Source organism: Gekko japonicus, unplaced genomic scaffold (assembly GCF_001447785.1).
Source record: "Gekko japonicus isolate JY-2015 unplaced genomic scaffold, Gekko_japonicus_V1.1 scaffold1327, whole genome shotgun sequence".
Classification (NCBI taxonomy): Eukaryota; Metazoa; Chordata; class Lepidosauria; order Squamata; family Gekkonidae; genus Gekko; species Gekko japonicus.
In genome coordinates this window covers 390,795-403,689 of record NW_015160879.1, presented here as the reverse complement: position 1 = coordinate 403,689, position 12,895 = coordinate 390,795, and the positions used below count along the sequence as shown (strand labels likewise).

Below are 12,895 nucleotides of genomic sequence, written 5' to 3'. Positions count from 1 at the left end.
TTGGAATTCTGACACAGTGGGTGCAGCCACAAAATGGCTGCCAGCTCGCTTTTAATCACACTCTTTTGCTGTGGCGGCAGCTGCTGCCCAAGCAACATTTTAAAAATCGGCACAGCCCATCAAATCTCCAATGGCTGATCAGAAGCCTTGCCGGCCTGGGCCACTTTCCAAAATCACTTGGTGGGCATCAGGAAAGATGCCAGCAGGCACCATGGTGCTTATAGGCGCCATGTTGGAGACATTTGGTTCAAATCTTATCTTCTGTTCTTCGCAGTTTGGAGTTAGGCTATTTTCATAACTCATATAATTTTTCAAAAAATTTCCCACATCTATATTTCTAAAGTAATATCTGAACATGCTAAAATATAAATTCTGATTAAACAATGGCTCACTTGTTATTTCATCTCTGGGATTGATACAGTCGTAACCAGGGTTCCCTCTAAGCTGAGTTAGTGTGAGCGAGCTCACAGTCTTTTAGCCTCCAGCTCACACATTTTTGCCTTAGCTCAGGAAGGGACGGCTCCAGAGCAAAGTAATTTATGCAGTGGCCAAATTGCTCGCTCATAACTTTAATGCCAGCAGCTCACAAAGTAGAATTTTTGCCCACAAGACTCCACAGCTTAGAGGGAGCACTGGTCGTAACAACACGTACTGAAATACCGACATTATCTGTGAAAAAAGACAACGGCGTAGCTACATCACCGGGCTTCGTATTTTTAAAAGCGACGGGCCCCTTACCCCCGGCATTGGCTGATAATGCCCCACCATTTGCTGGGGTGCGTAGATTTGTCCCGGCGCGCTGTTCTCGGCTTGCGAGAGGTTGGAGGCTTGCTGGGGGCCCGTCATCTGCTCCGAGGAGAAAGTCAGGCTGTGTTGGCTGGAGGCGTCGGACAGTATGACTGACCCCACTCCTCTCTCGGACGAGCTGTCAGCTGTGTCGGCACGGAAGGCAGGGAAGCAGAGGGTGTCAAGATCTAGCAGCAGAGGCCCTTCCTTCCTCCCACCACTTGCTTAGGCACATAAACCAGGGATCCCCTGTCCTTTTTGAACTTGTGGGCACCTTTGGAATTCTTATGCATTGCAGTGGACACCACCACAAAATGGCTGCCACGGGAAGCGGGGCCGGCGGCAGAACGGCTGCCACCACTTACCTATGGCTCACCCAAGGTCATCCAGCAGGTGCGAGTGGAGGAGTGGGGAATCAAACCCGGTTCTCCAAGATTAGAGTCCGCCTGCACTTAACCACTATACCAAACTGGCTCAACCCGATGTTACTGGACTCGAATCCAGCTGTCTCAGTGTCCATAATATCTCTTGCCCCTAGTGAATATAAGGCTATAAAAGTGGGCCCCACCCCTAGTGCCGCTATCCTTCGAGTAGCAAAGGAAACGGTACGCTGATCACTGGAAAACCTCTTTGACCAGATCTGCTATACTTCCATGTATGTTCACAGAGAACCTTAGCACAAAGTAAATTATTCCCGTAGAGGACTAGCATGATTTATAGCACCCTGTAATTAATATGATAATGGCTAACAAGTAAGCCAGGGGCAACGGCCACAGAAATAAATCACAGTTTTACATGCCGATCACCTTCCGCTAAACAAGCAAATAACTGAGCCGTGAGCCAAAACACCTGCTGGGTGTCTGGCTGAACAGGATGATACTCAGATTTACCCTGAATAAACTTATTTCAGCACAGGATTTGGAAACAGGACTCGACTGCTTGTTACCTATGAGGGAGGAGCTGTGCTGCATTTGCTGAAGGATCTGCTGTCGAACGTGCTGATCGACCTCCGTTTCTTCACATTCGATCTTGCTTGGCTGACAGGGAGTGGTGAACGAGGAGCCCTGCGGCTGGAGCAGCGGCAGACCGGCTGGCAGCTTGCCTTGAGAATCTTTCCTTTCCTCCAGGTAGCCCATCTGCCTCCGCTCCCGGATCTTCTTGATCAGGGTGACACGGTCTCTGATGGATTTCGCGACGGCTTTAGAATCACTTTCGTGGAAGAATCCCGATTTCACCTGGACATCGGAAGGGGGAAAAAAGTGGTACAGCTATGAAGAGAGGTTAAAACGCTCGGGGCTCTGTAATTTGGAGAAACGACGACGTGATTGAGGTTTATAAGACCATGCATGGGTTGAGAAAGAGGTAGTTTTCTCCCTTTGTCACAATACAAGAACTCGTGAAATTGCTGAGCGGTCGGGTTAGAACGGACAAAAGAAAGTCCTTCTTCACTCAAAGAATTCACTGCCACAGGTGGTGGTGGTGGCTACAAGCATGGACGGCTTCAAAAGGGAATTAGATAAGCATATGGAGCAGAGGTCCATCAGTGGCTATTAGCCACAAAGTATAGATAGGGGCTCTGGGGCAAGTGATGCTCTGTCTTCTTGGTGCTTGGGGGGGGGGTCAACAGTGGGGGGGCTTCTAATGTCCTGGCCCCACTGGTGGACCTCCTGATGGCCCCTGGTATTTCTGGCCACAGTGTGACCCAGAGTGTTGGACTGGATGGGCCTTTGGCCGGATCCAACATTGGCTTCTCTTCTGTTCTTATTGAAAATCACTCCTGTTCTTCCAAACCACTATCCTTCTGTGTTTATGGATACTTTTCGTGAGTCACTCTCATGAAAGCACAGGAGGCTGCCTTAAACCGAATCAGACCCTTGGGTCCATCAAGGCCAGTACCGTCTGCTCAGACTGGCCGTGTCTCTCCGGGGCCTCAGGCACAGGTCTTTCCCATCACCTACCACCTGATCCTTAACTAGAGGTGGCGGGGATTGAACCTGGGACCTTCTGCATGACAAACAGACGATCTACCACTGAGTCACACAACCCCTCTCAACATCGGAACAATTACCACTGACTTTGCATTGCCCACACACCAAACCAATCTTGGACTTTTCGCCTAGATCAGGTTCCCCAAAACGGTGTCTGTCAACACCTCTCCTAGGGCTTGCCGAGCACTTTTAGAAAGCAGGTGGGCCCAGGTAAGGCTTTTGCCTAGCAGACTTCTGACCGGCCACTGGAGATCTGATCAGTTGAGCAGATTTAAATAACGTCTCTTCAGTGGCAGCTGCCACCCAGGGCTGGTTTTTTTCTCCAACTTATTCCTCTTTCCCCGTGTGTTTGTTTAAATTACTCCTCTTCTCCACTGCTCTTGGGCTTTCTTCTGTGCGCATGTATGAGTCCGTGGCTCTGCCTTCGTAGAATCACAGAGTTGGAAGGGACCTCCAGGGTCATCTAGTCCAACCCCCTGCACAAAGCAGGAAATTCACAAATACCACCTCCCATGGCCGCCATTTTGTGGTTGCACCCACCATCCTATTTTAGAGTTCCAAAGGTGCCCATAGCCTCAAAAAGGTTGGGTCTAGATGACCAAACAGACACTCAGAGAGAGATTGTCCTGGAATGTAAACACCCCTAAACTTTCAGTGTAGGTTACTTAATTGGGGTCATACACAATGGATGGTCAATCCTAGTTACAAACTTACAGTCAGTCTTGAATATCACAATACCGTTTAAGCCAGAAATATTTTTGTTAAACTGTTTACCAGATGAGTTAGATAAGAATCATAGATACTTTATTTTACATGTTGCAACAGCTGCCAGAATCTTATTTGCAATGGCATGGAGGACACTGAAGATTCCAACGCTACATGCGTTGATATTAAAGATTATGGAATGTGCCGAAATGGACAAATCGACAAACATATTAAAAGGAAAAATGGAAGAAAAATTTCTGAGACCCTGGAGGGCGTTTTATGACTGGTTAAAGCTCAAGTTCTGAGAAAACAAGATTAAGTGTAGAATAACTATGACGAAATAGTTGTGAAATTGTAATGCTAAGATATGCATGCAGAATAGTAAACTGGAATTTTGTGTATTTCTATACTTTTCTTTCTTCCCCTCTTTTCCCTTTCTCCCTTTTCTTTATATAATTCTTTAAAAAAAATAATCCTAGTTACCAGCTTTGCAGCCATTCCAACGTTATGATGTGAACTAAGATTTCCAAAAAAGAATCTCCTTCCTTTTACATCACTTTTGGCATGCCCCTAGTCGTTTCAGAACAAACTGTTATAGAATTATGTTGTTTTAGCCGGTCAGGAGGTGATCATTTAATGGTAATATAAACCCTACAACCATCATGCTTTAAGTCCCACTTGAGATAAGGAGTTTGTATCAAGTGGTCCCTGCTACAGCCTAGACGTATTCATGAGACTTCCTTCTAAAGGACATGGGGTTATGTTTTCAAGACAAGACACAGATTGCGTGACAAGACATTCCGGCATAGCTAGAGCATTCAGTGGAGCTCACAAAGGGTAGTTCTGCCTTGACAGCTGTTCAGGAAAATCACTACCCCAACCTAGCAAAGAATTGGTGGCAGGGTGGGGTGGGGTGGGGAGGAGTCACCAGAGAGAGTACAGAACTAGGGGGTCAGTTTTGTAAGATACAGAACCGTGGACCCTGACGCAGTGAATCAGGAGACCTCCTGCCTGGGTGTTGGCCAGTGCTTAAGCAGCAGTCCCTTGCGGTACAAATGAAAAAAGGCAGGCAGATGTACTGCTGGGATTCCTTTCAATATCAAAAACCATCAGCTGTCCCTGGACAGCTTGCTGGGTAGCCAATATGCTTTATAAAAACAAAAACCGCAGCAACAGTGAGACAGAGTCAAGAGGCTATGGCTTGAACACATAATTTGGGCAAAGGATGGGAGAAGAAGCGGGGCCATGAATGGAAATAAGGGATTTCATAGAATCATAGAGTTGGAAGGGACCTCCAGGGTCATCTAGTCCAACCCCCTGCACAAGGCAGGAAATTCACAAATAACTCCCCCTCCACACCCGCAATGACTCCTGTTCCATGCCCAGAAGATGACAAAAAAAACCCTCCAAGATCTCCAGCCAAACTGGCCTGGAGAAAAATGGCTTCCTGACTCCCAAAGTGGCAAGCACCATTTCCCTGGGCGCGTAAGAAAGGGCCACGAGAACGAAGCACTGAGGCAACCCTTCCTGCCCTCCCTTCTCATGATCTGCCCAAGTTCACAGAATCCACATTGCTGTCAGATGGCCTTCTAGCCTCTGCTTGAAAACCTCCAAAGAAGGAGAGCCCACCACCTCCCGAGGAAGCCTGTTCCCCTGAGGAACTGCTCTGATTGTCAGGAAGTTCTTTCTGATGTGTAGCCGAAAACTCTTCTGATTTATTCAACCACTGGTGTCTGGTCCAACAGAAAACAACTCTGTACGATCCTCTCTATGACCGCCTTTCGTCAATCTGTTGGCTCTGGTCCGACCTTCTGGGGCAACAGAAAGCAACTCCACACCATCCTCTCGATGACAGCCCTTCAAGTACTTGAAGATGGTTATCATATCACCTCTCAGTTGTCTCCTCTCCAGGCTAAACAGACCCAGCTCCTTCAACCTTTCCTCACAGGACTTGGTCTCCAGACCCCTCACCATCTTCGTTGCCCTCCTCTGGACACGTTCCCAGCTTATCTATATCCTTCATAAATTGTGGTGCCCAAAACTGAACACAGTACTCTAGGTGACGTCTAATCAGAGCAGAGTAAAGTGGTACGATCACATCATGTGATCTGGACACTATACGTCCGTTGATACAGGCCAAAATTGCATTTGCCTTTTTAGCAACCACATCACACTGCTGACTCATGTTCAGTGTACGGTCGACTAAGACCCCTAGATCCTTTTCGCACATACTACTGCCAAGGCAAGTCTCCCCCAACTGGTAATGATGCATTAGATTTTTCCTACCTAAATGCAGAACTTTACATTTATCCCCACTGAAATTCACTTTATTTGTTTAGCCCAGTTTTGCAGCCTGTCAAGATCATCCTCTATCCTAACTCTGTCTTCTACCATATTTGCTACCCCTCTCAAATTAATATCATATGCAAATTTAATAAGCATTCCCTCTATCCCTATCCTGAGGTCCCAGGTCAGATCCTTGAGGCATTCCACTTGTCACTCCTCCCCAAGAAGATGAGGAACCATTCACAAGCACTCCTTGGGTGCGATTTGTCAACCAGTTACAGCTCCACCTAACAGCCATTTGTCTAAAGTTATACAACATCCCCCTACCCCGAATAGCCAAGGCCAGCCCGATCTCGTCAGATCTCAGAAGCTAAGCCGGGTTGGCCCTGGGTAGTATTTGGATGGGGAGACCACCAAGAAACACCAGGGTCATAATGCGGAGGCAGGCAACAGGAAAGCCACCCCTGAATGTCTCTTGCCTTATAGCAGGTCACTATAAGTCAGCTGTGACTTGACGACAGTTGTAACTTGACGGCACTTTCCACCACCGTCCAATACCTCCTTCAGTTTTGGCCTGGGTTACCAACCATGTCTTGTAACGAGTCATAAAACAGTCGGCTCTGATTCCTAGCTTCATGCAAGGCCACACAGGGAAAACACCTGCATGTGCATTAAGTGCCGTCAAGTCGCTTCCGACTTATGGCGACCCTATGAATGAATGACCTCCAAAATGTCCTCTCCTTAACGGCCTTGCTCAGGTCTTGCAAACTGAGGGCCTTTGTGGCTTCCTTCATTGAGTCAACCCATCTCGTGTTGGGTCTTCCTCTTTTTTCTGCTGCCTTCGGCTTTTCCAAACATTCTTGTCTTTTCCCTCTGGGAGGACACCAGATCAGGGATAAGAACTGGACTAGTCTGTATCAGACCCTGTGGCCCTTCTCAGTCGGTATGATACCTTTTAAGCGTCACGTCTCATAGTTCAAAATCATGACCTTGCTAAATAAAACAAATCTACTGCGATTAAAAGATGAAACACAGCCAGCAGCCTCCTATGCTGAGTTCCCGTGTAGAACCAAATTCACTTCTTCAGACTACATGGACATGGTGCCACTAGGGTTGCCAACTTCCAGTTGGTTAACAAACACACAAAAATGGAAATACAGCTAATGCAGTTATACAAATAAACAGAATAATCTGTCATGCTGTACAAATCACATGAGACACGAATGTCTTCTTCTACAGTTCTACTTGCAACCAAAATTAATAGACATGACAAATAGTTTTTCCACCAAGCGTAAATGACAATTGCACCAGCTGAACGGTGACCCAATAGTCCTTGAAAGTACAAGTCTCTCTTCAGATTGAGGTGGTCACCGGCTCATGGTGCAAAGAAGAGTTTCCAGAAGAAAGCACGCAGTAGACGGCATGAGCTCAGGACTAGCTGTCGTCCGAACCAAAGGAGCGGCGACGGCACGCCTAGGTTGCTTTGCCGTTTCTTAGGGCTTCATCAGGCCGCTTTTCTTTAGTGATGGAGCTCAACCCAGCTCTGGCAAGATTCAAAATGACACAGAGTCTACAAGGATGTTCCAAGTAGCTTGCCAGAGCTAGGTTGAGCTCTATCACTAAAGAAAAACGGCCTGACGAAGACCTAAGAAATGGCAAAGCAACCTAGGTGTGCCGTCACCACTCCTTTAGTTCACACAGCAGCTAGTCCTGAGCTCATGCCGTCTACTGCGTGCTTTCTTCTGGAAACTCTTCTTTGCACCATGAGCCGGTGACCCCCTCAATCTGAAGAGAGACTTGTACTTTCAAGGACTATTGGGTCACCGTTCAACTGGTGCAGTTGTCATTTATGCACGGCGGCAAAACTATTTGTTATGTGTATTCCTTTTGGTTGTAAGTAGAACTGTATAAGAAAGGCAGTCGTCTCTCGTGTGATTTGTACAGCGCGACAGATTATTCTGTTTATTGGTTTGTATAACTTCTAGCTGGTGACCGGAGATCTCCCGGAATTACAATTGATCTCCAGGTTACAGAAAATGGCTGCTTTGGAAGGTGGACTCTATGGCATTAGACCCCGCTGAGGTCCCTCCCCTCCCCAAGCCCCGCCCTCCCCAGGATCCACTACCCAAAATCACCAGGAATTTCCCAGACCAGAGCTGCTAACACTAGGTGACACGCGGGATGCTTCCACACGCACAAGTCTCCTTGTGCAGAGAAGACAGGTATGTCAAAACAAACGTTCTAGCTTCCTCGGGACAAAAGTCTGAGTGAATTCATCTGAGTTAATTTCTTTTCAGGATTGGCCTTCAAAAATATTTTTAGTTGCAAACCAAGCACAAGGCAGAGGAGACCAAGTTTCACACAAGGGAAGATATTGAGATCTGACGTTGACCAGAATGGAAGAGGATGACTATTCCACAGACAAAAAAGGAGAGAAAATATAAAACGATATAGGATGAAGTCCCATGCTAGAAATGAGGAAGAAGAAGAAGAACAGGAGGAGGAGGAGGAGGAGATTGGATTTATACCCCGCCCTTCACTACCCAAGGGAGTCTCAGAGCGGCTCACAAACTCCTTTCCCTTCCCCTCCCCACAACAGACACCCTGCGAGGTAAAAGAAGAAGAAGAGGAGATTGGATTTATACCCCGCCCTTCACTACCTGAAGGTGTCTTAGAACGGTTTACAAACTCCTTTCCCTTCCCCTCCCCGCAACAGACACCCTGTGAGGTAAAAGAAGAAGAAGAGGAGATTGGATTTATACCCTGCCCTTCACTCCCCAAAGGTGTCTCAGGGCGGCTTACAAACTCCTTTCCCTTCCCCTCCCCACAACAGGCACCCCGTGAGGTAGGCGGGGCTGAGAGAGCTCTGACAGAAAATGCTCTTTTTCAAGGACAGCTCTGACAGAACTATGGCCTGCCCAAGGTCATCCAGCAGGTGCAAGTGGAGGAGTGGGGAATCAAACCCGGTTCTCCCAGATTAGAGTCCGCGCACTTAACCACTACACCAAACTGGCTCAATGAAGGAAAAGAATGAAGGGGAAAAAATGAAAGAAGCAAGGGAAATAACGGCGATACCCACCATCTCGCAAGCTACTTCCTCCGGGACGTCCGTTTCCAGGTTGAAACTGAACTCGATCGCTTCGTTGTCCTTGTGCTTTCCTTTCAGCTTCTTGGGATCTTCTACCCACAGCCTCAAAGCCAAGGAGGCATCCAGCCCGTCGTCCTCTTCTGCCAGCTCCACCCTGAGACCGGTGTCCTCGGCAAAGAAGGCGTGGTTCAAGAGGTCTTTGATGGACAACCTGACAGTAAAATAGGGGACGTTAACAGACAGTCTTCGGAACTCCGCAGCAAAGGTCAGCTGACAACTGGTGGACTCCTCTTTCCGCAAATACTAGGCTTCACTAGTGGCTCTCCACGACCAGGCATTTCACATCTAACTATACATGGCAGCACTTGGATGTTATCTGTTTAGGTCAGGGGCGGCCAAACTCGCTTAACGTAAGAGCCACGCAGAATAAACGTCAGATGTTTGAGAGCCGCGAGACACGAACAAATATTACACACATGGTTTTTTTTTATTGGAAAATATGCAAATTTGCTTTTTATTAACATTAAACTAGACGATGTGAAAGAGCCACATGTGGCCCCCGAGCTGCAGTTTGGCCACCCCTGGTTTAGATAGCATGGTCTCTATCCAGCGGTGTTCCCTCTAAGCTGACTTAGTGTGAGCTAGCTCACAGTTTTTTTAGCCTCCAGCAGCTCACACATTTTTGTCTCAGCTCAGGGAAGGATGGCTCCAGAGCCAACCAATTTATCCCGTAGCCCAATCGCTCGCTCACAGCTTTAATGCCGGCGGCTCACAGAGTAGAATTTTTGCTCACAAGACTCCACAGATTAGAGGGAGCATTGCTATCCAGCAGTCCTTCGGGACAAATAAAGCAAACACTTGCATTTTTAAAAATGAAGCAAAAAAAATCAATTACCCTTAGATCAGGGGCCCTCAACACAGTGTCCACGGGCACCATGGCCAGTGTCAACACCTTCCCTGGCGCATGCCAAGTGCTTTTAGAAAGTAGGTGGGGCCAGGTAGGGCTCATGCCCAGCAGGGCTTCTGACTGGCCACCACAGTGTTGGTTTTATTCTCCAACTCACTGCTCTTTCCCAGTGTACTTGTTTAAATTACTCTCTCTTCTCCCCTGCAATTGGGCATCCTCTGCGTGCATTTATGGGTCTGTGGCTCCACCCCCCCCATGGGCCGCCATTTTGTGGCTGGCCTACAGTGCTCCCTGTAAGCTGTGGAGTCTTGTGAGCAAAAATTCTACTTCGTGAGCTCCTGGCATTAAAGATGTGAGCAAGCAATGTGGCTACTGCATAAATTAGTTTGCTCCGGAGCCATCCTTCCTGAGCGAAGACAAAAATGTGTGAGCCGGAGGCTAAAGAACTGTGAGCTGGCTCACGCTAACTCAGCTCAGAGGGAACGTTGCCTACTACCCTATCTTAGAATTTCAAAAGTGCCTACGGGCTCAAAGAGGTTGGGGACCCCTACCTTAGACCTTGCTTACTGGCTAAAACGGAGAAGAGAATCAAAAATTCCAGTTTCAATCACTCCCTCTCTTTGCGCAGACTACCAGTACAAAGTAAGAAATGCAGAATCCCACCTTCTGTCGCTCTAGAAAAGCGACAGAGAGAACCATGAAATCCTTCATCTCTGCTCTAAACCACTTGATGAGACAAGGATAGGACTTTTGGGATCGAAACTCATTCCGTATTCAAAGGCACACCAGAAGTAAGAGTTGCCCAGGTCCCCCCTGGCCACTGGAGGGGGATGTAGGGTTGCCAGACCCAAGCTGGGAAACTCCTAGAGATTTGCAGATGGAGGGACCTCAGTGGGGTGCAGGGCCATAGAGTCCACCCTCCAGAGTAGCCATTTTCTCCAGGGGAACTGGTCTCTGTAGACTGGAGCTGTAATTCATAGAATCCCAGAGTTGGAAGGGGCCACACAGGCCATCCAGTCCAACCCCCTGTCCAATGCAGGACCAGCCTAAAGCATCTCTGACAAATATTCGCCCAGCCTCCTCTTCTCGAAAGCTGCCAGTGAAGGGGAGCCCACCACCTCCCCAGGCATCCGATCCCACCTTTGAACCACTCTGACTGTGAAAAAGTTTTTCCTCATATCCAGCCGATACCTTTATTTATTTATTTATTTTATTGTATTTATACCCCGCCCTCCCCGCGAACGGGCTCAGGGCGGCTCACATAAGGCACTGAGTGCAATCAACAAACAAAAATATATAATACAATTTACAACATTAAAACAGATTAAAAACATCTGCATGTGATTTACACCCATTGCTTCAGTTCCTGTCCTCTGCTGCTAACTGGAACAGCTCCTTGCCCTCCTCCAAATGACAGCCATTCAAGTATTTAAAGAGAGCAATCATGTCCCCCTTCAATCTCCTCTTCTCCAAACTAAACATTCCCAAGGCCTTTAGCCTTTCCTCGTAGAGCTCAGTCTCCAGACCCCTGATCATCCTTGTCGCTCTCTTCTGCACCCTCTCGATTTTGCCCACGTCCTTTTTGAAGTGAGGCCTCCAGAACTGCACACAGTACTCCAGGTGTGGCCTGACCAAGGCAGTATACAGAGGGGATATGACCTCCTGCGATTTTGATGCTATGGCCCTTTTAATACAACCCAAGACTGAATTTGCCTTTTGGGAGGATCCCGAGATCCCACCTGGTGGCTGGCACCCCTAACCAGAAGCTTAAATTCTCTGCGCTGGTGTACGCCCCCTGACCAGAAGCTTAAATTCTCTGCGCTGGTCTACGCCCCCTGACCCTGAAACCACTGGGCCTTCTTTCTTCCTCCACATACATCTCTTCCGACTCCACAACATTCTGGAAACGAGCCAGACAAAAATCCCAATTTAGCCATGTGATTTACATTGTACGGGTTTTTAATTTCCTTCGACTTCAAAAGGATTTATGCAGGTGCTTAGAACTGCTGCACCAAGCAGGAACGCTGTGCTTAATCAGGTCGTTTGTTGCCAGTTACAGACAAGGCCCCATTAAAACCCACAAAGGCTCCCTCTTAATTTTCGGTGCCCAAAGCAACAGGAAGCACGGAACGGGCTTACCCACCTCGCGGACTTGTTTTGCCGAATGCATCCTTCAATGATCTCTTTCACCTCCGGGTCAGTTACCTTGTTAAAACTGGCAGGCTTAATGCCCTAGGAGAAAAGGGATGTGGCTGTTAATAGATAATACGCAGCAGGAGTTTTCTCTGTGGCGGCTGGACGGAACGAATGGAAAATCCCCAATTTACAAGGCCCTTCCAAGCAGACTAAGTTAGTGGAATTAGCTCGGCCACATAAAACCTGACCCTGCACACATTTACTTGGAAGCAACTCTAATTGATCATAACGCAACTGATGTGCCAACTGTAGCTGTTGTGGGTTTTTTTAATCCCAGCTATTCTCTAAATGAGATCAATGCTGGATGTCTAGGCTTTATATAATATTGTGAAAAGGGGACAAAATCCATTCTAATCCATTTGATTAATCTTTTCCTTTAGCTTCATCAGGCCATTCACACCCAGGCGTAAGACCATTTCGTGACTGTGCATGAAAATTAATCTAATAAAGCCAGTTTGGTGTAGTGGTTAGGAGCGTGGACTCTAATCTGGGAGAACGGGGTTTGATTCCCCCACTCCTCCACTTGCAGCTGCTGGATGACCTTGGGCACGCCATCGTTCTGTCAGAGCTGTTCTTGAAAGAACAGTTTCTCTCAGAACTCTCTCAGCCCTGCCTACCTCACAGGGCATCAGTTGTGGGGAGGGGAAAGGAATGTAGATCGTAAACCGTTGTACACCAAAAAGCCCTATAACCTTCTCCTGCTCAGGTGACATCTCAAAAGATGAGCTATTCTGGAATAACTCAGCAACGTTTGAAAAGACGTGCTCAGACGAAGTGCGGCCACCACTCGCCTGCGACAAGACCAAGCACACATTCTAACTCATGAGGCTTTGCCATTTCAAGCGGCCAATGTACAAGTTTGCCCTGGGGGAAAAAACGTATACCTACACTGGTTACTTTTCGGTAGATTTGAGCGGCATTCTGGCACTCGGAGTAAGG

At 47.7% G+C, this 12,895-nt stretch overlaps 1 protein-coding gene across 1 annotated transcript in view; it reads right to left on the bottom strand.

The window, feature by feature from the left end:
* Positions 1–12,895, bottom strand: part of WNK3 (WNK lysine deficient protein kinase 3) — a 91,365-nt gene that overhangs the window by 55,081 nt on the left and 23,389 nt on the right. Inside the window, exons 5-9 of the mRNA XM_015422950.1 lie at positions 12,845–12,895; positions 11,904–11,992; positions 8,845–9,064; positions 1,726–2,021; positions 739–925 (exon numbers count right to left, since the gene is read on the bottom strand). Coding sequence (XP_015278436.1) covers positions 739–925; positions 1,726–2,021; positions 8,845–9,064; positions 11,904–11,992; positions 12,845–12,895 — 843 coding nt within the window. The remainder of the gene's footprint in view (positions 1–738; positions 926–1,725; positions 2,022–8,844; positions 9,065–11,903; positions 11,993–12,844) is intronic.